Source organism: Protomyctophum bolini, assembly GCF_963924005.1.
Source record: "Protomyctophum bolini genome assembly, chromosome: 4".
Taxonomy (NCBI): Eukaryota; Metazoa; Chordata; class Actinopteri; order Myctophiformes; family Myctophidae; genus Protomyctophum; species Protomyctophum bolini.
In genome coordinates this window covers 3,368,616-3,396,228 of record NC_137865.1, presented here as the reverse complement: position 1 = coordinate 3,396,228, position 27,613 = coordinate 3,368,616, and the positions used below count along the sequence as shown (strand labels likewise).

The 27,613-nt window shown below is 44.0% G+C and overlaps 1 protein-coding gene across 1 annotated transcript in view; it reads right to left on the bottom strand.

The window, feature by feature from the left end:
• Window positions 1-27,613, bottom strand: part of LOC308313816 (mucin-2-like) — a gene marked incomplete at both ends in the record, with an annotated part of 62,851 nt that overhangs the window by 5,459 nt on the left and 29,779 nt on the right. Inside the window, 27 exons of the mRNA XM_080761145.1 lie at window positions 572-644; window positions 1,417-1,595; window positions 2,244-2,418; window positions 3,005-3,191; window positions 3,915-4,162; window positions 5,343-5,511; window positions 6,420-6,667; window positions 11,758-12,389; window positions 12,800-13,031; window positions 14,064-14,110; window positions 14,844-14,994; window positions 15,478-15,606; window positions 15,934-16,090; window positions 16,555-16,794; window positions 17,374-17,553; window positions 17,683-17,793; window positions 18,430-18,568; window positions 18,897-19,048; window positions 19,316-19,416; window positions 20,001-20,062; window positions 23,986-24,241; window positions 24,473-24,599; window positions 25,096-25,190; window positions 25,545-25,709; window positions 26,072-26,209; window positions 26,561-26,630; window positions 26,934-27,044. Coding sequence (XP_080617271.1) covers window positions 572-644; window positions 1,417-1,595; window positions 2,244-2,418; window positions 3,005-3,191; window positions 3,915-4,162; window positions 5,343-5,511; window positions 6,420-6,667; window positions 11,758-12,389; window positions 12,800-13,031; window positions 14,064-14,110; window positions 14,844-14,994; window positions 15,478-15,606; window positions 15,934-16,090; window positions 16,555-16,794; window positions 17,374-17,553; window positions 17,683-17,793; window positions 18,430-18,568; window positions 18,897-19,048; window positions 19,316-19,416; window positions 20,001-20,062; window positions 23,986-24,241; window positions 24,473-24,599; window positions 25,096-25,190; window positions 25,545-25,709; window positions 26,072-26,209; window positions 26,561-26,630; window positions 26,934-27,044 — 4,574 coding nt within the window. The remainder of the gene's footprint in view (window positions 1-571; window positions 645-1,416; window positions 1,596-2,243; window positions 2,419-3,004; window positions 3,192-3,914; window positions 4,163-5,342; window positions 5,512-6,419; window positions 6,668-11,757; window positions 12,390-12,799; window positions 13,032-14,063; window positions 14,111-14,843; window positions 14,995-15,477; window positions 15,607-15,933; window positions 16,091-16,554; window positions 16,795-17,373; window positions 17,554-17,682; window positions 17,794-18,429; window positions 18,569-18,896; window positions 19,049-19,315; window positions 19,417-20,000; window positions 20,063-23,985; window positions 24,242-24,472; window positions 24,600-25,095; window positions 25,191-25,544; window positions 25,710-26,071; window positions 26,210-26,560; window positions 26,631-26,933; window positions 27,045-27,613) is intronic.

Below are 27,613 nucleotides of genomic sequence, written 5' to 3'. Positions count from 1 at the left end.
TTAAAGAGCTGGAGAGCCATGGAGACTCCTGTTACAAGCAGAATATAGAGATACACATCATTTTAACCAAGGAAAATCACTTAAAGGGACACTTCATCCTTTTTGCAAAAAAAGATATGTTAATGATGTTTAGAAGCTTTAGATCACTTTCCTGGGGGTATTTATGTGTGTAATATGTGGTTTTAGATATTTTAGATTGTAGCAGTGAGCCTGTTGTCTCTGATGTCATGGACACTGGTCTCACTACCTTCCTGGACTACAATTCCCATAATTCTTTGGTGCACTGCTCCTCCTTGTGGATAGGGGGGAGAGCTGTCTTACTGAGACAACATGTAGTCCAGGAAGGAAGTGAGCCCAGTGTCCATGACATCAGAGACAACAGGCTCACTGCTACAATCTAAAATATCTAAAACCACACATTACACACATAAATACCCCCAGGAAAGTGTTCTAAAGCTCCTAAACGTCATTAACATATATTCTTTTGCAAAAAGGGTGAAGTGTCCCTTTAATACCTTTGTTTAATCCAACAGGATAAAAGACGCAGTGGGAAAAAAAGCCTATACAGTACCTGAAATCACACGTGGGCTCCACACAGGGACCACAGGCCTCGTACACCTTGGGTTTGAGGCACGATTTATAATCTGTGTACAGAGAAGCAGAGATATGCATCAAAACCGTGGCGTATAAGCCTTTCGGCTGATGTCATGTTAGCGCTGTAATTGAAGATACAGCTTGACGCAGCTGCCATTCATGTCAATCACACTATCAAGGAGTGAAATAAACGGCGAGCGTTTGCACAGTGAAAAAGCGCCTCCGCAGTCAGTCAGTCAGTCATTTAAACAAGGTCATACGCCTCACACTGTGGCTATCGAAGGCTAAATACTGACCGCACTCACCTAGCACTATACTGACTTTATAAATGGAGGGTGTGCGCGTGACATCGCCCATCAAAGCCGGAAGTTACGTTCCTGTATTATTTTATTATTATTATATATATGTATTATTATTACTACCGCCACATTGACCGCGGGTGAATTAACCCATTTAGGCCTGCTGACGTCAACATTTAGATTCCTATATCAGTGGTGCTCAATATTTCATGTGAAAGACCCCAATAATTATATGTATTTACTATTTGGCCTACGACCCCAATCTGAAAATATGTTGTTCCAGGGACCACCCCCCCCCCCACACACACACACACACACACACACCAGAAGCAAAGATTTGAGTTAAAAACGTTAAAAAAGAAATATATTCCAAAATTTGCGCCAAAAAAAATGTCAGACTCACAAGCTACATGGCGCGCAGCACCGACGTGGTGGGCTTGTATAGATCTGCTATTTTTCCAATAGCTTAAATTATAACGTAACGTTTAAAAACACCAAAATAAACCAGGCGAAAAGCTTATACCACAGTGACGGTCGGTGGCGTTCCTCCAGTCCACACACACGCCGGCCTCGGCGCAGGCCTCGGCGTACGTCTGCAGGCTGGTGCAGCCGATGACGCTCACGTTCATCTGGCACACGTCGAACTTGCACGCCTTCAGGAAGGGCGCGAAGGGGACCAGCTTGTGGCACTTTGCAAACACGCTGCAAAATAAAAAGGGGACCGCCGACCGGACCGAAATGTTTAACGTGGTGTGATAAATAAGGCCTCGCTCACACCTAAGACATATAGACTTGTGTCCTGTGTCTTCTGTGTGTCATGGCCCGCCTCGATGCATTTCCAATGGGAGTCACATGGTTTCATGACACAACATGCAACTTCTTCAAACCATGTGACTCCCATTGGAAATGCATTGAGGCGGCCATGACACAACACAACACACAGGACACAAGCGTGTCTTGCGTGTGAGTGAGGCCAAAAAGCAACTAAAGTACATTTACTCAATTATTGTTATTGATTTGTTTTTGTTTACTTTAATGGAGTATTCCCATTGTTATCAGTATTTTACTTTTACTCACTCTGTGACCTTTGTCTTGAAAGGTGCTATATAAATAAAGTTATTATTAGTATTATTATTATTACTTCTACTCCACTACATCGCAGAGGGAAATGTTGCACTTTTTACTCCACTCCTTCAAACTATTTGAGATCTTTAGCTACTAGTTATTTTGTAGATTGAGATGACTATATTACAAAAGACACCGCAATAATAATCACTTTGACCAACTTTATAACCACAGCTATACAGTTTTTTTTGCCCACACACAGTACATACACACGTATACACACACCTGCTATTGATGATATCACAGATCGGGGGATCACAGTGGACGGGTGGGGGCGTGGGGGGGATGGGGACGTTGCAGGTGCTGTTGAGGTGCCACTCGTGTGCCATCTGGGGACAGGACTTGACGATCTCCCCACTGGGCAGCATGCAGTCGTCACTCTGGTTGTTGTCACATGTACCTATGAATGGAAACCACATCACCCGTTATATATGAATTGCATTTTTAGTGCTCAAAGCGCTTTACAGTGGTCCATTAATTCATACATTGGGGGAGGTGAAGCGGCGAACAGTCGACACCTGCAGCGTCCTCACTATCCCAGGTTCACACACCGACGGTGGCGAGCTCGCGCCGGCCGACTCATTGGAGGCAATAGTATAGGCTTCGGTGTCTTTTGCCCGAGGACACTTTGACATGTGCGCACAGGAGGAGGAGGAGCCGTGGATTTGAACAGCCGACCCCCAGGGATATCATTGGACGACCTTGCTCTACCATGAGCCACAGCCCTCCTACAGTATATATATATTATATATTTTATTATAGTAATTAATTTCTTAAGTAGCCGTTAATATGCCAGGATTATTGTCGCCATGGCTGTAGTTAAATTAAACCCCTTCAGGATGATTAAACACCTCAGCTCCACCTGTGTCGGGTGTTATTTCTCAACAACTGGCTGCAGCGGCGATTATATCCCTTTGCATAGTGAATAGAGTTCACTGACCACACTGTCCCTGCACGGTGTTGCATAGTGAATAGAGTGCACTGACCACACTGTCCCTGGGTGTTGCCGTGGAACAGCTCCCAGGAGAGGGAGATGCTGAAGATGAGGCCGGAGAAGGTGACCTTGGCACCGATGGCCGGGATCATCAGCAGCGTCTCGATGCCCGTGGTGGTGATCATGAAGTACTGGTTCTTGTAGGCGGCAGACTTCACGCGCATGTCGTTCACGAAAATCTAAGATTTAAAAAAAAAAGAAAAAAGATTTCAGAACAAAAAAATATATATATTATATACAACCAATTCAAAAGGGTCAAAAAAAACAAAAAACTCAAAAGGTCAAAGTTTCTTAAAGTTGTTCACACGTTTTTCCTCACATTGTGAGCATGTGTCGGCTATTTATTGTATTTTTTTTTAGGGGCATGAGTGAGTGAATAAGGGTTAGAAAATGGGAGAAGAATTTGGTTGATATTTCCGCCTCCTGAGAAGGGACCAAATTGGGTTCTGAGAAGCATTATTTGAAAGCTTTTTTTCTTTGTTTTTGTCACATCCCTGAGCCAATCTTTTGGTACAGTCAGTGGGAGAGACTATACCGGAGACTCCGCCGGTCATCACATTGTCTCAGAAATGTGCCAAAAACAAAGATTTCACTGAATTCAAGACTTCATGGTTTGTGTGTAATTGATAGTAAATAAGTCGTTTTGTGGGTGAACAACAAAAAAAAAATCCATCGTGAGTAGATTTTGCTATTTTCAAATGGCCGGAATGTGTATATATAGGGCTGAAGTGGGTAATGCATGTTTCGTAATAATAATAATAATCAAAATCTACAAAGTAACTAGTAACTAAAATAATTGTAGTGGAGCAAAAGTATTAATATTTGCCCCTGAGATGTAAAAATGCCTCAAAATTGTACTTAGTTACTGTGCACGGCATGCTATAACGGCGGCATTTTGCTACCATGTTGACGGCGTGTCCATCTATGTCCTTCTGAGTGATCAGGATCTTGTAGCTCTTGTAGTAGACCACGATGGTGCCGGGACAGGTGAGGGCGTTGTGGTGGTCGCAGTAGTAGTTGTCGATCAGGACGCTGAAGTCGTACCTGGGGACGATCTCCTTCACCAGCCAGTAGGAGCAGTTGCCCTGGAAGTTGTAGTAGGTGCCGTCGAAGGTGACATAGTGGGGGTCGCCCCAGCCGTAGCAGACGCCTTCACGCACACACACACACACACACACACACACACACACACACGCACACACACACACACACACACACGTTCAAATTCATCTTAGCGACACACGTTCGACTAAAGCACGCGAATGAATCGGCGTCGGCAACTCTCACTCTCATTATGTGGGGAAAACAAAAGAGTTTAGTGTTGAAATTATGAATAAAGGCAGAAAAGACCCCCAAAAAAAAAAAAGTTTGTACGCTCGTCCAGGTGTCCACCCAGTTAATCTGATCGATCAATCGGCCTCGCAAGACAGTCACAGCTCGTTCCATTGCTCTCATGTCACTCGCGATCGCGATGCTCTTTTCAAAATATTGTTATATGAAAAAAAATGAAAAATTGAGACTGGACATTTTTTTGCATAACGAGTACTTTTACTTTTGGTACTTGAAGTATATTTTGAAGCCATTTCTCTGAATGGACTGAGTGCAGAAACAAAACTAAATATAATTTAGTTTTAAATTTAGTTTTAAACAACAGCCTTTGCGCCACCTCGAATGTCCGACCAACTTCTGACCAATCACAGTAGCCCAAACTATATACACTTCGGCTAAGGCAGAACATCTCGGAGGGTGGGGGATGTTCTGAAGTCATTCTGACGTCATTTGCCAGCCGAACCGAACGAGTTTATTGGGCTGTTTGTGTCTTACTATATATACTGTACTACCTACAGCAGTGGTTCACAAACCTTTTCATGTCAAGGACCCCCCAAATTGACACTAATCAGCCCACGGACCCCCCCCCCCCCCCCCCCTTTGAAGAGATATGCCAGGGACCTCCCATACGGCTCTCTCTAGTCTAGCAGAGATTCTCAACCCGTTCAATTTCACAGACCCCCCCAGTTTGACATGCATCTGGCTACGGATGGGACCCCCATGGGACCGGCCCCCAATTTATATTGTCAAAGAGAAATCACACCGTCAATTTAACTCTGAGAGTGTGCAAATGGAATGACGGGTCCCATTTGTGTACACTCTCAGAGTTATACAGTCCCATTAAGGGTCCACTTGGTTCAAAACTACTGGAACTCCCTCAAGGACGCTCCCCGCCGGACCCCCACTTTTGGGAACCACTTACAACCTACAACCTACAGTATACAAGTGAGATTGTCCCCGGTAACAGTTAGGACTTAACAATGGCAGTTACAGGCACTTACATTGACATGTCTGCTGTTTGCAGCACTCAGACTCATTGACGGTGACGGGACGGAAGTTGTTTTCACACACCGGAGGTTTGGCACAATCCGCGCCCAGGTTCTTATAAGAGATCGCTCCGTCGGTACACATCGCTTGGAGACAATCGCCTTCCATCCAAATTTCACCGCTCTGTATGGGAACCAATCACAAAGATAGACGTTAATAGTAGGCTACTGTAGTGTAGGGTATTATTGATGACATCAGGGATCAACATACATCAGATATCTCCATCTCTGATGATGCCTCGTGACATCACGTGACATCATCAGGGATGCGGTCGCAATAATAATAATAATAATAATAATAATAATTAAAATAAAAGAACTACACTAGCGATTGAAAATATAAAGTGTTTGAAATGTTTACTAAGGTGATAAAATCAAGTGTAAAGTCTGGCCAAGACACTTCATTCTTTTGCCAGTCAATTGGTATTGTGTTTCAGGTGCTAGTCATGTGACTGGCATGTGTGTGTGCCGGCGGGCGCGGGTCGCTCAAGACTAGAGTGAATACCAACAGGAACATATGGGGTGATTCTGTCATATTTTTGGGAGCGGTACCGGGACGGTTAAGCTATGTTGCTCATTCCATGATGGCACGATTCTTACGTCAAGTTATACCTTAAAGTTGACTAATCACCTTTAACAAACTATATAAAACAAAAGCCTGATGGAGGGGAAAGGAACTGGTTGGAATAACGTGTTCCTTCCACGCGCTACGTCCAACCAGGGAAACTGCCCCCCCCCCTGTCAGATGTAAAGGAGCAACTTGGGACACTCATGCATGAATGAAGCATGAGTTCAAGTCCGTTGTACTCCCCAGGTTGGAGGAGGGTGTGTAGAGCCCCAGGATCACATTAGATAATCGGTGAAAAATGGCTTACAAAAAACCAACAACAATTGGGCATTATCGAAGGGGACAAGTAATCGAGCGAAGATACGTGTCCAAAGTTTTCTTTTTAAGGGAGTCTATACATAGAGCAACAAAATGTACATTATTCAAGTATTCTAACCCTTGGAATAATTGCTGCCCGTATATACCTTATATATTTTGTCAGAAACGACACATGCTTTTGTTGGTGGTGGTGGTGTAGGTTGTGGGGTGGTGGTAGATGTAGGTTGCGGCGCGGTGGTGGTGGTGGAAGGTGTGGTTGCTGGCGTAGGCCTAGGCGTAGTCGTAGGACAGGTGAGGTTGCGGACCTCTACTCGGCAGTGGACGGGGTCTACTTGTTGGCAGTAACCCGTGTACGTGCAGCCGTCGTGGTCAGAGACATTGTAGACGAGCGACCCTAAAAAAAGGCGGAATTGGGGAAAAAGACATTGATGAAATGGATCAGCTCATAACACTGCAACGCTATATACAGTAGATATATATATATATATATATATATTGCCTTGTTGTCTCTGTCGAGGCGGTAACGTCGTCATGTACAAAACTGTGACTTTAATTCAGCGTTCAAATTTAAAAAAGAAAAAAATGCAAACAAAGCGAGCTTTTATGTCTTCTACTGATGCCTGTACTCACCCTAACCCAAACATCACACTATACGTAATGGTCAGAATAATGGGATGTCTTAAATATAAGCGGACCCTATTGATTTTTGAAAAAAAAGCAAAGAAAAAAAATCACACACACACACACACACACACACACACGCACTCACACAAAGTTTGAATATGGAGATAAGAGGTTTCTGCCCAACAGCAACAATAATAATATATTTAAGGAGAACAGAGGGTTCTTATTGTATGCTGTGTGACATGCAGTGTCACACAGCATACAACTAAATAAATTGCCACATACAGTATGCAATATATTTAAATTAAGCTAGACATAATTTTTCATGTGGTATACGGTAAGATAATAATTTGAACTTGTATGCATACATACCAACAGGAACTGTTGCTCCATTATGATGGCATTCGCATGTAATGATCGGTCTGGTTGGTGGTGGGGTGGGTGGTACGCCCGTTATTATTGTCATTGGTGTTGTAGTTGTCTCTGTTGTGGTAGGTGTTGTTGTTGGTGTTGTAGTTGTCTCTGTTGTGGTAGGTGTTGTTGTTGGTGTTGTAGTTGTCTCTGTTGTGGTAGGTGTTGTTGTTGGTGTTGTAGTTGTCTCTGTTGTGGTAGGTGTTGTTGTTGGTGTTGTAGTTGTCTCTGTTGTGGTAGGTGTTGTTGTTGGTGTTGTAGTTGTCTCTGTTGTGGTAGGTGTTGTTGTTGGTGTTGTAGTTGTCTCTGTTGTGGTAGGTGTTGTTGTAGTTGGTAGTGGTGTAGTTGTAGTCGTAGATGGTCGACAATCGCAACATTTGACTCTGACCTGGTAACTGTAACACTGCTGTGAAGGTCCTTGCTGTTTGTTGTAACAAACAAAACCGACGTCTGGTTTACAAGTTACATCTTGTCCCAACTGTGACAGGCCGAGAGTTGGGTACATGCTGGCTCTACACTGGATTTCTTCTGGAGCTGAACATGTTTTACCAGCGGAGCTGATGTCCTTGGTGGATTCAATGACTCCACCATCAGGACCAGGAGTGGGTGTGTGAAGATTGATCCAAGCTGACCAGTCACAAGCCATTTTACCCCCAGGACAAGATGTTGTAGTTGGCTCTTTTGTGGTAGGTGTTGTTGTTGGTGTTGTAGTTGTCTCTGTTGTGGTAGGTGTTGTTGTTGGTGTTGTAGTTGTCTCTGTTGTGGTAGGTGTTGTTGTTGGTGTTGTAGTTGTCTCTGTTGTGGTAGGTGTTGTTGTTGGTGTTGTGGTTGTCTCTGTTGTGGTAGGTGTTGTTGTTGGTGTTGTAGTTGTCTCTGTTGTGGTAGGTGTTGTTGTTGGTGTTGTAGTTGTCTCTGTTGTGGTAGGTGTTGTTGTTGGTGTTGTAGTTGTCTCTGTTGTGGTAGGTGTTGTTGTAGTTGGTAGTGGTGTAGTTGTAGTCGTAGATGGTCGACAATCGCAACATTTGACTCTGACCTGGTAACTGTAACACTGCTGTGAAGGTCCTTGCTGTTTGTTGTAACAAACAAAACCGACGTCTGGTTTACAAGTTACATCTTGTCCCAACTGTGACAGGCCGAGAGTTGGGTACATGCTGGCTCTACACTGGATTTCTTCTGGAGCTGAACATGTTTTACCAGCGGAGCTGATGTCCTTGGTGGATTCAATGACTCCACCATCAGGACCAGGAGTGGGTGTGTGAAGATTGATCCAAGCTGACCAGTCACAAGCCATTTTACCCCCAGGACAAGATGTTGTAGTTGGCTCTTTTGTGGTAGGTGTTGTTGTTGGTGTTGTAGTTGGCTCTTTTGTGGTAGGTGTTGTTGTTGGTGTTGTAGTTGTCTCTGTTGTGGTAGGTGTTGTTGTTGGTGTTGTAGTTGTCTCTGTTGTGGTAGGTGTTGTTGTTGGTGTTGTAGTTGTCTCTGTTGTGGTAGGTGTTGTTGTTGGTGTTGTAGTTGTCTCTGTTGTGGTAGGTGTTGTTGTTGGTGTTGTAGTTGTCTCTGTTGTGGTAGGTGTTGTTGTTGGTGTTGTAGTTGTCTCTGTTGTGGTAGGTGTTGTTGTAGTTGGTAGTGGTGTAGTTGTAGTCGTAGATGGTCGACAATCGCAACATTTGACTCTGACCTGGTAACTGTAACACTGCTGTGAAGGTCCTTGCTGTTTGTTGTAACAAACAAAACCGACGTCTGGTTTACAAGTTACATCTTGTCCCAACTGTGACAGGCCGAGAGTTGGGTACATGCTGGCTCTACACTGGATTTCTTCTGGAGCTGAACATGTTTTACCAGCGGAGCTGATGTCCTTGGTGGATTCAATGACTCCACCATCAGGACCAGGAGTGGGTGTGTGAAGATTGATCCAAGCTGACCAGTCACAAGCCATTTTACCCCCAGGACAAGATGTTGTAGTTGGCTCTTTTGTGGTAGGTGTTGTTGTTGGTGTTGTAGTTGGCTCTTTTGTGGTAGGTGTTGTTGTTGGTGTTGTAGTTGTCTCTGTTGTGGTAGGTGTTGTTGTTGGTGTTGTAGTTGTCTCTGTTGTGGTAGGTGTTGTTGTTGGTGTTGTAGTTGTCTCTGTTGTGGTAGGTGTTGTTGTTGGTGTTGTAGTTGTCTCTCTTGTGGTAGGTGTTGTTGTTTGTGTTGTAGTTGTCTCTGTTGTGGTAGGTGTTGTTGTAGTTGGTAGTGGTGTAGTTGTAGTCGTAGATGGTCGACAATCGCAACATTTGACTCTGACCTGGTAACTGTAACACTGCTGTGAAGGTCCTTGCTGTTTGTTGTAACAAACAAAACCGACGTCTGGTTTACAAGTTACATCTTGTCCCAACTGTGACAGGCCGAGAGTTGGGTACATGCTGGCTCTACACTGGATTTCTTCTGGAGCTGAACATGTTTTACCAGCGGAGCTGATGTCCTTGGTGGATTCAATGACTCCACCATCAGGACCAGGAGTGGGTGTGTGAAGATTGATCCAAGCTGACCAGTCACAAGCCATTTTACCCCCAGGACAAGATGTTGTAGTTGGCTCTTTTGTGGTAGGTGTTGTTGTTGGTGTTGTAGTTGGCTCTTTTGTGGTAGGTGTTGTTGTTGGTGTTGTAGTTGTCTCTGTTGTGGTAGGTGTTGTTGTTGGTGTTGTAGTTGTCTCTGTTGTGGTAGGTGTTGTTGTTGGTGTTGTGGTTGTCTCTGTTGTGGTAGGTGTTGTTGTTGGTGTTGTAGTTGTCTCTGTTGTGGTAGGTGTTGTTGTAGTTGGTAGTGGTGTAGTTGTAGTCGTAGATGGTCGACAATCGCAACATTTGACTCTGACCTGGTAACTGTAACACTGCTGTGAAGGTCCTTGCTGTTTGTTGTAACAAACAAAACCGACGTCTGGTTTACAAGTTACATCTTGTCCCAACTGTGACAGGCCGAGAGTTGGGTACATGCTGGCTCTACACTGGATTTCTTCTGGAGCTGAACATGTTTTACCAGCGGAGCTGATGTCCTTGGTGGATTCAATGACTCCACCATCAGGACCAGGAGTGGGTGTGTGAAGATTGATCCAAGCTGACCAGTCACAAGCCATTTTACCCCCAGGACAAGATGTTGTAGTTGGCTCTTTTGTGGTAGGTGTTGTTGTTGGTGTTGTAGTTGTCTCTGTTGTGGTAGGTGTTGTTGTTGGTGTTGTAGTTGTCTCTGTTGTGGTAGGTGTTGTTGTTGGTGTTGTAGTTGTCTCTGTTGTGGTAGGTGTTGTTGTTGGTGTTGTAGTTGTCTCTGTTGTGGTAGGTGTTGTTGTTGGTGTTGTAGTTGTCTCTGTTGTGGTAGGTGTTGTTGTTGGTGTTGTAGTTGTCTCTGTTGTGGTAGGTGTTGTTGTAGTTGGTAGTGGTGTAGTTGTAGTCGTAGATGGTCGACAATCGCAACATTTGACTCTGACCTGGTAACTGTAACACTGCTGTGAAGGTCCTTGCTGTTTGTTGTAACAAACAAAACCGACGTCTGGTTTACAAGTTACATCTTGTCCCAACTGTGACAGGCCGAGAGTTGGGTACATGCTGGCTCTACACTGGATTTCTTCTGGAGCTGAACATGTTTTACCAGCGGAGCTGATGTCCTTGGTGGATTCAATGACTCCACCATCAGGACCAGGAGTGGGTGTGTGAAGATTGATCCAAGCTGACCAGTCACAAGCCATTTTACCCCCAGGACAAGATGTTGTAGTTGGCTCTTTTGTGGTAGGTGTTGTTGTTGGTGTTGTAGTTGGCTCTTTTATGGTAGGTGTTGTTGTTGGTGTTGTAGTTGTCTCTGTTGTGGTAGGTGTTGTTGTTGGTGTTGTAGTTGTCTCTGTTGTGGTAGGTGTTGTTGTTGGTGTTGTAGTTGTCTCTGTTGTGGTAGGTGTTGTTGTTGGTGTTGTAGTTGTCTCTGTTGTGGTAGGTGTTGTTGTTGGTGTTGTAGTTGTCTCTGTTGTGGTAGGTGTTGTTGTAGTTGGTAGTGGTGTAGTTGTAGTCGTAGATGGTCGACAATCGCAACATTTGACTCTGACCTGGTAACTGTAACACTGCTGTGAAGGTCCTTGCTGTTTGTTGTAACAAACAAAACCGACGTCTGGTTTACAAGTTACATCTTGTCCCAACTGTGACAGGCCGAGAGTTGGGTACATGCTGGCTCTACACTGGATTTCTTCTGGAGCTGAACATGTTTTACCAGCGGAGCTGATGTCCTTGGTGGATTCAATGACTCCACCATCAGGACCAGGAGTGGGTGTGTGAAGATTGATCCAAGCTGACCAGTCACAAGCCATTTTACCCCCAGGACAAGATGTTGTAGTTGGCTCTTTTGTGGTAGGTGTTGTTGTTGGTGTTGTAGTTGTCTCTGTTGTGGTAGGTGTTGTTGTTGGTGTTGTAGTTGTCTCTGTTGTGGTAGGTGTTGTTGTTGGTGTTGTAGTTGGCTCTGTTGTGGTTGGTGTTGTTGTTGTTGGTGTTGTAGTTGTAATTGTAGTGGTTGGAGTTGGAGCTGGTGATGTAGTTGTAGTCGTTGGTGTTGTAGTAACTGGTGTAGTTGTCATTGTTGTGGTAGGTGTTGGTTTTGTTGTGGGGCAGTTCACTTTCTTGCAGCACTTTACTTTGATTTCATAGTCTAAACATATGGGGGGAAATTGTTCATTATTCCGGCATAAAAGCCCAACTTTGTTGTTGCATATAACGTTTTGTTCCGTCTGAGATACGGGAACTCCAATGCCATTGGGATACAGAGCCTGGCACTGCACCGCCACTGGTTTCTCACAGATGTCGATTCCATGCTTGATTATATTCTTGATCGTTTCGTTGTCCCCGTTGTTGGGACCAAACGTGGGGTAGTCCACATTGAGCCACTTGGACCAGTCGCACACCGTTTCTGTGCAGGGTTCTGTAGTTGTGGGAGGCGTTGTTGTTGGTGCTGGTGTAGTTGTAGTGGTTGGAGGTGGAGCTGGTGATGGCGTCGGACAAGCCTCATAGTCACAACAGTAAACCCTGACTTGGTAGTTGAAGCACAGATGCAGCGGGCCCGGCTGGTCCTGATTCCTGCAGGCAGGGATTGAATGATAATCGTTTATTACTGTTACAAAAAAAAAAAACGATACAAAAAACAATCAGAATAATCATATCGCGGAAATCTCAATTTGTCGTGAAATTGTCCCACGCTGGACCTCAGTTGGCTCTGTACTTATGGAGTCTACACTAAATCCCTTCGCCAAACATAGCAGATCTAGATGCTGATAATATATCGTGATGCGATCCGTCGTGAGCTTGAAGATCAGCTAGTTTTTGACTAATGTTCTCCACAGGAACGCTGGGGTACAAGTGGTTGACATAAGTGGCATTTTAATAGTTTTAAGCATATTTTGTTTAGTCGTTAATTGCAATTATTTCGCCCCCCCGCACAACAATCGCAAAATGACATTGTCACTATATGTGGTCCCATGGATCCATACCTGCAGGTCAGTCCTTCGGCCAGGTCGCACTGCACCACCTGACCGACACCCTCTATTGTCACGTTGGGGAACTTCTCCGCTCTGCAATGGATCAGACTGGGCTTGGCACAGATGTGGTGTCCAGCCTTTCGGAGCTTTTGGTAGGTTTCGTCGTCTCCTCCTGGCGTTCCCACTGTGGGGAAGCTGACGTCGAACCAGGGAGACCAGGAGCAGGGACTGCACTTTGTTGGTCCTGTGGGAACTAACACACACACATGCTTTTGGTTTTAGACGTATCATTGGTCCGATATCTCAAACCCTCACCCTAACCCTAACCTCCCACGGGGCAGCACGCCTAAACCTAACCTTAACCCTCTTCCAACCCTTAACCCTCACCCTCACCGTCCTTAATCCAGTCGTATTAACGCACCCCATCACCAACTTTAATCCGGTCGTCTTAACGCACCCCTCGCGTATGCCTCCCCTCAATTGCAGGTGTTTGTTATCGGTTAACAACACTGTTGTCGTGTAGTTTGAAGGAAACCATTCGTCTTTTTTACTTATAAATATATATTACTATTATATATATATATAAATATAATTGGTCCTCACTAATAATGCTCATTATACGAATGCACCAGTTCTGTCTACTCATATCATTGACATCATCGGCAGGCGGGTTTTGTCAATTAATTCCAATTTCCATTGGTAGGCCGGTTTCTGAACAGCCCGACCAATGAAACCACTCCCACCAACGAGAGTGACCGAGAGTGCGTTAGTAGACAGAAACAGTGCCGTCCTACAATGAGCACTAGAGGACAACGCATACTCGCATAATGTTTTGAAGGTTGAAAATGAGAGAAACAGTAGTAAAAAATGTGTCATATACCTGGTGGGGTTGTTGTAAATATAAACGGTGTAGTGGTCGGTGAGGGGGTTGTTGGGCATGGGGAGACCGTCCTCTGAGCGGTGCCATTGGAGCCACAGACAGCTGTGATACAGTTACCATGTCCGTCCGTGGTGTTGTACAGTGTCTGGCCGGGGTGATATCTCTTGTGGTTGTACGTACAATAGCACTCTGTAATGTGGGAAAAAAACACGTTTTCTTTTTTTTTAACAATAGCTTGTTTTTAGGCACTTTCAAACCAGCCCTATATCTCCGTTTTCCGAAATGTCCGCAACAGCATCAAAAGCTTTTCAGAGATTTTGTGGTTATGACACACACACACACACACACACACACACACACACACACAGTTTGCTATTTGTAGTAACGCGTCCATACCTTGAGCATCATAATGGCATTTGATGGTCGTCGAGGAATCACAGATGCTTCAGGAGAGGGAAAAACAAAACAACAACAACAACAACAAAAACATTAAAGGTGTGTTTTCATATTTGATTATTGGATGTGTCAAGCAGTTGTATACTATGGTCATTCAGGACGGGAACCCCTTTTGGTGTTTGTTTTGAACCTTCTGGACGGGAACCCCTTTATAGGCCTCACTCACATGCACCTAAGACACTGACGCAAGACACACTCGTGTCCTGTGTCTTCTGTGTGTCACGCATGGCCGCCTCGATGCATTTCCAATGGGAGTCACATGGTTTGAAGATGGTTTTGCATGGGGGGGGGGGCCGGGGGGGCATGCAACAAGGTTGTGTCATGTGACACAGGTGTGAGTGAGCCCTTGTTGCTATAATATACAGCATATAGCAACATTTTTGAATAAATATTTGAAGTTTTCCAGGATTTAGTATGTTTTTTTTCTTCTCCAGAATCGGTCCTAAATGAGTTAACCCATTTTGGTCGGGCACCCATTTTGGTGTTATAGCATCATGTCGTGCTTTAGCTATTGAAAAATAGCAGATCTACAAGCTCATAGCGCGCCACCGAGTGGCGCGCTACGAGCTTGTAGGTCTGCTATTTTTTGAAAAGTCGAAGAACGACTGACATTTTTAGAATCTGATCTCAGGTCAGAATGGGTTAATCAGACCATGCAGTGTGTGTCCAGTGGAAACCTTGCATGTATCTGATCTCAGGTCAGAATGGGTTAAGACATACCATTTCTGGCAGCTCTCTGTGCTTGGCACGTTGTCGCCGTTGTTGTAGTGCTTCCTGTCCTGGTCGTAGCAGCCGCATTGTTCTCTCGCCACACATTTCATGGAGTCCTCGTCAAAGTAGGATTGGCCGGGAGGACATTGTGGATAGCAACCTGTTTAGGAACGACGACGACGAGACACAAGAGTTTTTCCGAGAACACAATGTTGTTATCGTCCGCCCAATTGAATTCTTGCTTTTCTCTTTGTTTCTCCTGCACTCTCTCGTCGCTCTCTGTCTCTCGACACCATAAAAAGAGAGAGAGAGAGAGAGAGAGAGAGACAGAGAGAACCCGCACTGGCACGCACAATACCTTCTAGATTACATATACTGTACCTTGTAAATGACTTGACTCGGACTGTAAACAGTGCACATACGTTATATTGTTTAAACTACACTCTAAAGGGTATATATATATAAAGGACAATTAAGACAAGAATTTATAGAGCACATTTAAAACAACCAAGATTGACCAAAGTGCTGTACGGATATAAGAAGCAAAACAATCAGGAACAAGATATGTCACACATGTATATTATAATGTGCAAAATAAAGAATAAATAATGGATGAATATCATAATGACATGATATAAATTACCTTCCAGAGGAGGTATCTGTGAGGAGCAGGCTCCCGAGGGGTTCCGGCAGGTCTTCTGACAGGGAGATCCACATGGTTTGTAATGCCACTCACAGCCACCGGGAGGGTTGTAGTAGTCACAGAACAGAGCTGAAAAACATCATCAATGTATTGACCTGAATGTTGTATAGGTCTGCTATTTTTGAAAAATCGTGAAAGTGTGGGACAAAAATATATATTCTTTCAGAGCGAAAGTTTTTTTAACTGAAATCTTTGCTTCTGACGGGTTCCTGGAACAACATATTTTCAGATGGGGTCGTCGGCCAATTACATATCATTTTTGGGGTCCTTGACATGAAATATTGAGCGCCACTGAACATAGGTGTTTCAGAAAACTGTCAGGATTTAGAAGACTTTTTTTTTTTTAATTTCGACGTCAGGTCTAAATGGGTTAAATCAGTGTGGTGGGGTACTCACGGCAGATTCTGGGAGTTCTCCATGCGATGCATGCGCCGGCTTCATTGCATGCTTCAGCGTAGGCAGCCACAGCCGTGCAGAAACACTCGCAGTCTCCGCCGCTGTCGCAGGCGCACGAGTCAAACACACATGCGTCATAGTACGGAGTAGGATCCACCTGCAGACGACAAAAATCTTCATTTTTAGTCTCGTTAAGATATATACCGGAAGATCGGCATAAAAGGTTAATTCATACTATACTGTACTTGCCATAGAACTGTAGTGGAGTCAAAAGTACAATAATTTGTCTTTGAAATGTATTGGAGTGAAAGTCATAAATATCCAAAAATGAGTAAAGTACAGATTTTTTTTTAAATGTCCAAAGCCCTTTTTACTACTTTCCATTGGTTCAATATTTTCGAACCAACACACAGACGTAAAGGGTGTTCAATAGCACTGGTTTATGCCAACAAACAAAAAAACCTAAAACCTAAAAAAAATGACTTATTATGAGGTTTCCTCCCGACAGCAACGATAATTATGATGTTTGGGGGACGTCCTTGACATGAAAATGTATCAGAACCACTGACGGTCTAACATTTGGTCAGGTAAATATCACTGTGTATAGACCACGTTACGTACCACGGAGTGGCAGGAGGAGAAGACGTTGCTCTGGATCAGACTGCACTGTTTCTGGGCCCAGGACGCCCTGTAGGGGTTGACGGAACACGGGCTCCTCTTCGCCACCGCGTCCGGGCAGCTGCTGGCGCACTTCCAGCTGTTCCCGAACGTCGGCGGGCTCACCACCACCGCGTGGCTCCGGGTGGCAAAGTCGTTGTTGGCGTCGCCGTCGTAGTTGCCGCACAGGCCGCACAAATGGCCCTGCATGGGGGTTTGAGGGGGGGAGAATTATTACAAAGGAAAGGAAAGGTACTATGTTTAACTGGACTATATAAGCTCAAGAACTTGTTTATACAGCCAGGCCCTGCTCATAGAACATTTCATGGTATGGGGGGTTCAATGCCTTTGTCCAAGTGGCACTTCAACGGTGGTAATTTTAACGTGCCGGTCCGGCCGGGGATATACGAACTATAGCGACCTTCCGATATCAAGACCGCTCCGCAAACCGTTCGGCCACCGCTGCCCACAAAGGGCAGGATCGAGGCAGATACGGTATAGCCGATTTCCCCAAAACAAAGAAAGCCATGTGACTACCAAAAATGACTTACCTTGGTCAAAGAAAATACAAATAATTAAATAATTAAAAAAGAGGGGGACCACACGTCTAAACAGGGTTGCTGCACAAAAACTAATTGCATCCACTGTTTCACGTCTGCAAAACCTAGTGACGTGACAATACGTTTGATACATAAACACAGTTGTAATTAAAGGCTATACTTGGAAAATATTAACCATAGGTGCAACTGTACCTTATACTGACTACCAGGTGGAATACTGTACCTTATATGATGGAGTGATCTTGATGAAGATGCTGGTCTTCTTGTCCCACATGAGGATGAGTCCGTTGTCGGCCTGGACCACCAGATAGATTCCGACGGAGCTGATGTGGAACGGGACCGTCTGGCTCCTGTTGCTCTGGACCAGCTGGTAGTTCCCCTCACTTAGCTGCAACTCTGAGTTCTATAAGCACACAAGTATAACACAAAGGTTGCAACGTATCATTAATAATCATTGTTGTTGATGTTGTTTTACTGTCAGAGACAAAGGTGTATTGTTTTTGTTTGTTTGTTTGTTTGTTTGTTTTTTTACCCCCAGGAAGATCTTGATGGACTTGGAGCAGGTGGTTCCTGTAGTTCCACAGGGAACGTTCTCGGTGATCACTCTGAAGCTCCCGCTGGCCTGCTGACTGCCACAGTAGTCCTGGAGAACATCACAGAACATTATGGAACATGACAGAACATCTGAAGCTTCTGCTGACTGCCACAGTAGTCCCGGGGTAGAACATTAGAAACATTAGGGATCATTGGAAAACATTAGGGGCATTATAAACATGGGGAACATTGGAAAACATTAGAAAATATTTAAAAAATATTAGGGAACATTGGAAAAAATTAGGGGACATTAGGGGAAATTAGAAAACATTAGAAACCATTAGGGGACATTAGAAAACATTAGGGGCATTAGGGAACATTGGAAAACATTAGCGGACATTAGAAAACATTAGGGGACATTAGAAAACATTAGGGGACATTAGGGGACATTAGAAAACATTAGGGGACATTAGAAAACATTAGGGGACATTAGGGGACATTAGAAAACATTAAGGGACATTAGAAAACATTAGGGGACATTAGAAAACATTAGGGGACATTAGAAAACATTAGGGGACATTGGAAAACATTAGGGGACATAAGGGCACATTAGAAAACATTAGTGGACATTGGAAAACATTAGAAAACATTAGGGGACATTAGAAAACATCAGGGGACACAAACACACATATCACTATATATGTATATATTCACTGTTAAGAGTATATTCATTTATTCTGTATACCTGTGCGAGAGTATATTCACAGCTGCCCTCAAAGTTGTAGCGTTTTCCGTCAAACGTGATGTAATGTCCGTCGCCATAGACCGAGCACGTTCCATGACACAGATTACTGGAACACTGCCACCTGCGGTCCTTACAGGTACTGCACATTGGAGGAAGAAGAAGAAGATTATGATATTGAAATGTGTTTTCATTGTGAAGAAGGAAGCCTAAAGTCTACAATGACATTGATCCGAGCCGTCGATTGATTGATCGTTAAAACAAGTGTTACATATCTCTATCATAGCTCTATGTTCCCATAGTAATGATTTCTAGACAAAAACATTAATAAGCTGAAGACCAATTTCATCCAACCAGGAGAGATAACTCTATACAGCATTAAGTAAATGTGAAATTGGAAGTGCGTGCGTACGTGCGTGCGTGCGTGCATGCGTGCGTTGCGTTGCGTTGCGTTGCGTTGCGTGTCTTACCAGGTGTTACAGTCCACCTTGATATTGGCTCCCGGCTGATAGGGGGCGCCGTTGTGGATGCATGGACACTCGGCCGGCTTTATGCAACCTCCTTTACCGTCCGACACCAACTCGGACGGACACACGCACCCAGACGCACACTCTGTGCTCACCTGAGGGTTCAAACACATACATATAATCCATCATGAATTCACATGAGCAATCAACTGGTCAAATACATTTTTGGTAACAATGTCCATGTCTATATATTAAAAACTATTCCGACCGCATTTCTGACCGCATCACTGCCGCCGCGCCAAGTATTGTGGTAAAGCACACCCTCGCGTGTCAAATTTCTGCGTGTGTGTGTGTGTGTGTGTGTGTGTGTGTGTGTGTGTGTGTGTGCCTGCATGCATGCATGCATGCCTGCGTGTACGTACACAGTCCATGTCCATGGTGTGACAGCTTTTCTGACATTCAGACCCTTTGGTTCCGGGTTCCACGCTGGAACAGTTGAAGAACGTGGTGGGCGCGCTGCACGCTACAAGAGTACAAAAAAAACACAGCTGTTATTATTCACTCATTGATTTCTGTTCTTTTCATTGCTGTCGGGGGGACACCTCATGAGTCTTTTTAGTATTTGTAATATTATTATTATTAGCGTAGTAGTAGTAGTAGTAGTAGTAGTAATAAAGTAATATACAGTATATAAGAGCAACAAGCAACAACAACAACTCAGTGCAAGGTATTGTGAGCTTGCAGCTCGGCTATTTTCACTACTTTGGTTTTGTAAGATGAAGGAGGGACATTGATGTACGACAACATGTATCAAGTTAAAATATGGACGTGCAAAAGTTGAGAGCTGTTCTTCTTTTTGCTATCATAACTTCCTTAAGAAAAATAAACAACATTATAGCAATTTGTGTTTCCTTTAGTATATAGTCAACTTATGGTCGACCAGAACATTCAATGTGCATAATGCGTTCAAACCTTTTTTACACGCTCGCATAATCCACTATGGCAGTATATAATATGTGATCTACAAACAGATGAATCATATCGTATTTAGTTAACAGTATATATTATACAGTGTGGGATAGTTGGTTTTTGAAAGATTACACGTACATGGCTCCTGGACTGCAAGGTCTGGCACCCCAAGGCATCTGATACGTCCCATCTTACAGGTGCTGAACACACACACGCACACACGCACGTGCGCACACACGTATGCGCGCGCACACGCACACACACACACACACACACACACACACACACACACACACACACACACACACACACACACACACACACACATAATACATATTGAGAATCTTTTATATGGATAGATGGATGTATAAACCTTTCTTGAAAGTCCATATATTTTCAAAAAGTGAAAATAGCTAACTACGACTAGGCGAGGCCATTTGAACTATTATTGAAAAAAGAGAAAAAAGAGCTTTCATATTGTATATCTTTGTAAGTATGTTGTTTACCAACGTAATTTTTTGGGGTATATCGTTCATGACAAGATCTGGTAGGAAGGAGGGGGTCCCATGCACCCGAAAGATATATTTTTCTAACCTACCTTTTTTATAATCCTTATAAGGTTGTCTAGTTAATGCATTTTGATGTTCCCCCGAGCTAATTATTGTCCCATATATGTTTTTTTGTAACCACATTGTTGTGTGTCTGTCCTGGATTCTCGGCTGCGAAGAAATATATACTTTAAACCAACATAGCTCCTGAACTATACATCCGACAGAAACCGTTCAAACCATTTCATGTTTGTCTTTGCATGATGAATTGATCGATATGACAATTGGCCATGGTTCCATCATGTGTGGACCTTGCATACAAATCCAAATAAACACAAAGAATGTAAAAATGTGCCTAAACTGGATCACAATAACTCCTCCCCCATGCACCCTATTGATATATTCTTTCTAACATTTACATTTGTACGATCTTCAAGATGTATAGTAAACAAATGCTGATGTTCTCCACTTGAAATATTGGCACGTGTATGTTTATTCTGGCATATCGGTTGCCATAGTGAATTTCCACAAATACAAAAAAGAGAATGTAAAATCTACATAACGTCTTAGCTATACATCACTTTGAGACAAATGTCCAGTTTTTCGGTTTTCGTTTTGGCATGAGGCATTGAGGGAGATGGATAGTGACATAACAGGAACATTTATGGTATATTAACGCTCAATGAACTGCTAAAAGTAGGCAAATCAATAGGCTAGGTGAAATTAGAGGGTAGATCCAGGAGGGATCCACGCGCACAACCCTACGTTTTCTTTTCTAGTTTGGATTTTAGGACCTTTAATATACAGATTTTGATCATCCCAAGAACAAAAATGGTCCAAAGTGTGTATTTCCAAGGTTTTATTACCCGTATGCTATATGAGACCTGCGAAATTGCTGGCAGGAGCACCGGCGAGACCGTCTTTCGGAGACTGTGGCATGCTCAAATGTAGAGATAGACCCAATATAGAGATGCCATTTGATTCTAGACAACCTCAGGTATCCAATGGGACCAACCTTGTCATACGACCTTGTCAGGAAGGGGGGGTAAATGCATAATTGATTCAAGGTTTGACTACATTTTGACGAGGGAAAAATGGTCATAGACATTTTCCAAAAGGTCCCTTTAGCTGTCACTTCAATATAACGTGAATGGAAATGGGTTACATGGATACCTACAAGCCTCCCATGTACAGACATGCCACATTCATGCCAATCTCATGCAGTTTGGGGCAAGAACCATGCCGTTTCATACATGCAGTAAAAATGTGTCATTTCCGCCTATTGTAAAAATGAGACCACTTTAGTGACATACCATTGGTCCGATATCTCAAACCCTCACCCTAACCCTAACCTCCCAGGGGGCAACACACCTAAACCTAACCGTAACCCTCTCCCAACCCTTAACGCACCCCTCACCAGCCTTAATCCGGTCGTCTTAACGCACCCCTCACCAACCTTAATCCAGTCGGACCAATGCTATGTCTAACCAATGCTATGTCCAACCAAAGTATGCCTCCCGATGTGGGTGACCACTGTACTTCATCTATAGCTGCACGAGACCACTGTTCTGCATCTAGATACCACTATACTGTGTCACAAGACCAACTGAGCTGGTCTAGAGACCAGCTCAGTTGGTCTTGTGGTTAGAGTGTCCATCCTGGGAGGTCGGGGGTTTGATTCCCGGTCAGGTCATACCAAAATGGGTACGACCCCAATGCCTCCCTGCTTGGCAGTCAAGGGTTGGATTGGGGGGTTAGATCAACACAATTATTCATGAGTGCGGCACGGCTAACCCAAGAGAAGATAAAATGTGGAGAACAAATCTCACATACAGCGATGTATGTGAGAAGCAGTAGGACTAGAGTGATCTAAACATGCACTAGAGTGCTCTTCCGATGCACTAAACAGATGTTTATAGACCACGGGGGTGCATGTTTAGACCAAGCTAGTGCTTGGTCACTCTAGTCCTACTACTCGCCACATACATTGCTGTCTGTGAGATCTGTTCTCCACATTTGACCCATCTCTTGGGGTCAGCCGTGCCGCACTAATTGTGTTGATCCAACCCCCCCCAATCCAACCCTAGATACAGTACAGTGGTATCTAGATGCAGAACAGTGGTCTCATGCAGCTATAGATGAAGTACAGTGGTCTCATACATCTATAGAAACAGTACAGTGGTCTCATACAGCTATAGATATACAGTAAAGTGGTCTCATTTTTACAATAGGGGGAAATTACATTTGTATAAATGTATAAAACGGCATGGTTCTTGCCCCAAACTGCATGAGATTGGCATGAATGTGGCATGTCTGTACATGGGAGGCTTGTAGGTATCCATGTAACCCATTTCCATTCACGTTATATTGAAGTGACAGCTAAAGGGTTTTTCCCTCGCCAAAATGTAGTCAAACCTTGAATCAATTATGCATTTACCCCCCCCTTCCCGACAAGGTGGTATGACAAGGTTGGTCCCATTAGATACCTGAGGTGGTCTAGAATCAAATGGCATCTCTATATTGGGTCTATCTCTACATTTGAGCATGCCACAGTCTACGAAAGACGGTCTCGCCGGTGCTCCAGCCAGCAATTTTGCAGGTCGCATAGCATACGGGTAATAAAACATCGAACTAACACACTTTAGTTTGGACCATTTATGTTCTTGGGATCATCAAAATCTGTATATTAGAGGTCCTAGGGATGCCAAAAATCCAAACTAGGAAAAAGAAACATAGGGTTGTGTGTGTGTGTGGATCCCTACTGGCTCTACCTTCTAATTTCACCTAGCCTATTGATTTGCCTATACTTCTAGCATTTAATTGAGCATTAATGTTCCATAAATGTTCCTGTTATGTCACTATCCATCTCCCTCGATGCCTCATACCAAAATGAAACAGAAAAACTGGACATTTGTGTCTCAGAATCATGTATAGTTAAGACCTTATGTAGATTTTACATTCTCTTTTTTTGTATTTGTGGAAAAATTCACTATATGGCAACCAATATGCCAGATTAAACATACATGTGCCAATATTTCAAGTGGAGAACATCAACTTTTGTTTACTATACATCTTGAAGATTGTAAAAATGTAAATATTAAAAGAAATATATCAATAGGCATGGGGGAGGAGTTGTTGTGATCCAGTTTAGGCGATTTTTAAAACAAATTTGTGTTTATTTGGATTTCCATGCACCACACATGATGGAACCATGGCCAATCGTCATATCGATCAATTCATCATGCAAAGACAAACATGAAATGGGGTGAATGGTTTCTGTCGGATGTATAGTTCAGGAGCTATGTTGGTTTAAAGTTTCTATACTGTATTTCACAGCCGAAAAATCCAGGACGGACACAACATAATGGTTACAAAAAACATATATGGGACAATAATTAGCTCGGAGAACATCAACATTCATCAACTAGACAACCTTATAAGGATTATAAAAAGGTAGGTTAATAGAAAAATATATATTTCGGGGTGCATGGGACGCCCCCCTCCTTCCGGTCCTATACCAGACTATTTGGGAACGCCTGGAATATTATTAAAAAAGAAAAAAAAAACAGCCATACCACACGACGCCGTCCTTGTTGATGACGTCACCGGGGGGCAGCATTGAGCCTTTGTCATAACAGGGGCAGCCAGCAGGGGGCACGCACTTCCCCGCGTCGTCCAGGTACTTCCCCTCGGGACAGACGCATCCGTCCACGGGAGAGAAGGCGACGGAGCAGGTGGGGTCAGCCTGGGCCAGGCAGCGACAGCTCCCCCTGGTGGAGGTGATGTTGTGGTCGTACACCATGGTACTGGGGCAGGACTTCGCATACTTACCTGAGAGGAGAGAAACACAACGAGAAAAGATCGTTGGTGTCAGAAGTTACTTATATAAGTACCTTTTTGCTCAAATGCTATACCTGCAGTACAATGTTTAGGAGCTTCCAAAATACAAACAAAAACAAACCTTGGCTTCAAAAACTAAATATGCCAACCCAACCTAGCGTTACACCCCAATGTTCACAGTCTTCTGTTTACTTTGCGACAGCCGCCCTCCCTCCGACTCACCACAGACGGAGTTCCTCCAGCCGCTGAGCTGGACACCGGCCGCGGCGCAGGCGTACACGTAGGAGGACATGACGGCACACATGCAGTCCTCGCTCTTCTCGCAGTTGCACGTGTCATACATGCAGTTCTGTCAAACAAGAGACAACACGGTTTATGATAATTGTTCCGTTTTGACCTGAGGTCGGATTCTAAAAATGTACAGGACAGTTTTCTGAAAAAGCGTGTGTTTCTATGTCAGTCGTTCTTTGATTTTTCAAAAATAGCAGACCCATACAAGCTCATAGCGCGGCACTCGGTGCCGCGCTATGAGCTTGTAGATCTGCTATTTTTCAAAAGCTAAAGCATAACATAATGCTAACACCAAAAGGGGTTCCCGCCCAAAAATGGGTTAAATATGTGAAAAATGTGTGAAATATGTAAAAAAAAAAAAAAAAAAAAAGGTTTGAATTAGGTTGTGTGTGTGTTTTTCTCTTTGCAGTTTTCAAATATTTTCATAGATTCAACAGGACCCTGGATGACTCGCTCGGTGCATGGCTGATGTGTGCTGCTTTGATGTATTGATGTGGAAATCAATCAGCACAATAACATACACTGGCGTGCCGGGCCGGGCCGGGGATCCTTACCTCTCTATAGGTGTCAGGACTGATCTCAGAGTGACAGGGTGCGAAGGCTCCCCGAGGGTCTGTCAGCAGGGAGCACCAGTACTGAGCGTACTTCTCTGCAAGGGACACACGTATAGACTGTTATAGACAGTCCATTCACCCATTAAAACGTTCACGTTCACATCTCACATGTTTCCATAGTAACGGCATTGTAATAATAATAACCGATTGATCAATCAATCAATCAATCAATCAATCACATGTCTGATCTTTAGATTTGGCTGCATGTCATATTCCCCTAGTCAACAAAACATGTGCCGTATTTCCCCCCCCTTTTCAGTTAAACGTTTGTCTTGGGGATGAGAATGCCTTGGTGTGTGTGTGTGGCTGTGTGTGTGCGTGTGTGTGTGTGTGTGTGTGTGTGCGTGTGTGTGTGTGTGTGTGTGCAGAGATGATAATAATATGTATACCGTTCTCCAGGCTGAGGCTACAGGGGTTGTCAAAGTGCGTTTTGACGTCAGAACATTTGGCCAGGCTCTTCCAGCTGTTGACGAAGCCCGCCGCCGTGCCCTCTGTGACTCCGCCCATCGTCATGAAGTCGTCGCCCTGGTTACTGTTGAAATTACCACACAGGCCTGAACGGAAAAACAAAATAAAAACACCTGTTATCTCATCATCATAATCTAGGGCTAGACGACGGCCAGGCGACAAGGTGCCGTCGTTAAACCACGTGACTCCCATTGGAAATGCATCGAGGCGGCCATGACACGCTGAAGACATGCAGGACACAAGAAGTGTGTCTTAGGTGTGAGTGAGGCCTTGGAGTTCCCCACACACCTAAAAAAAAAAAAACACACTTAATGAACTCATTACCATAATACATTTACAACCAAGACATTAACACACTTTAAAGTCATTAGAAGCACGCTTTGTTTTTTTTTAAAGGTTTGGGAACCACTGCTGTAATAATAATAATAATAATAATAATAATACGTACCGCAGGTCTTCCCTTTGTGTCGGGGTTCCGCTGTGATGTAGACCTGCATGCGAGGCTTGATCTGCACCTTCAGCTGCAGGCCCAGCGACGTGTGGACGACCAGGTAGAAGGAGGACGCTCTGAATGTGGACACGCCGGCTGCGGAGAGAGGGACCGTTCTGCTCAATGCAATGTACTGCACCAAGGTGAAGTCTAGAGCAAACCTGGTGGTTACTGTAAAACACTGTTGTTTTTGTCAGCCAATTTGGGTTTTAGTCATAGTCTCTTCGATAGTTTTTCATTTAGTTTTAGTCACACTTTAGTCACCTGGAATGTTTTAGTGTTAGTCTAGCTTTAGTCGACTAAATATCGTAAGATTTTAAATCTGCAGTTGATTTAGTCGACTAAAATGTATTTTGGCAGGCCTTGATGCCGTCGTAATGACTGATTTTACACTTGCTAGACAGACAGACAGACAGACAGACAGACAGACAATCTCAGACATCTCACCAATAGATAAGGGCAGCTCTGAGTAGAGTCCATTCACAAACACTTTGCCGTTGGGCAGAATGTTGATGACCTGGCATGAGACAAAACAAACGGTCACGTCAGAAATAGCCAATGTATACAGTATGAGGTCAGAGGGGGCGCTGCTGTACGGTACTGTAAGGTGGTGTTTAAGTCAGTGGTTAATTCTCATCATGTAGTGTGTGTACTACTCACTGTGTGCGTGCGTGCGTGCACTACTCACTGTGTGTGTGTGTGTGTGTGTGTGTGTGTGTGTGTGTGTGTGTGTGTGTGTGTGTGTGTGTGTGTGTGTGTGTGTTTGTGTGTGCGTGCGTGCGTGCTTGCGTGAGCGTGAGCGTGTGCGTGCGCTACTCACTGTTTTGTGCGCTAGCAGAGCCAGAGTCACAGACTTCAAACACGTCTGGCTCTCTGTCATTCCACACTGCTCCACGTCTCCCAGTAACACATACTGGTGGCCGACACAGTCCTGAAGAAGACACGAAACCATCATGTTTTCATCATCATCATCATCGATAACTGACACTCAAAATGGACCCATAGATGTTGTCACAGTATGACTGGGAGAAAAAAAACAGCCAGATTGAAAAAAGGTGCACTTGTTTTCACCAACGGTAGGCACACACCGTCTGAAGGTGAATTAAGGCACGAGAGGCAGTGCAGAGCGAGCTATAGAGGCAAGCGAGCGTCCGGATGTTTACACCAGTTTGAACCGGAACTGAAAGTTGGCCAGCTCACAACAACAGTCATCTGGGGCCTGTATATTAGTGCGATAGCTTTTTTTTGTATCATAACAAAGTCAAATTAAGCTCTAATCAAGTTTTTTGAGATTATGGGCTGTATTTTGTACCAGGTCTTATTCCCTAATTTGAGTAAACTAAAGACCTGGAGGCGTGATCAATGCTCTTTGGCCACTCAGAATAGCCAAATGGCATTGGTCACGCCTCCAGGTCTTTAGTTTACTCAAGTTAGGGAATAAGACCTGGTACTTAAGACACGCAAAATACAGCCCTATAAGAGCCATAAATGCATATAAAG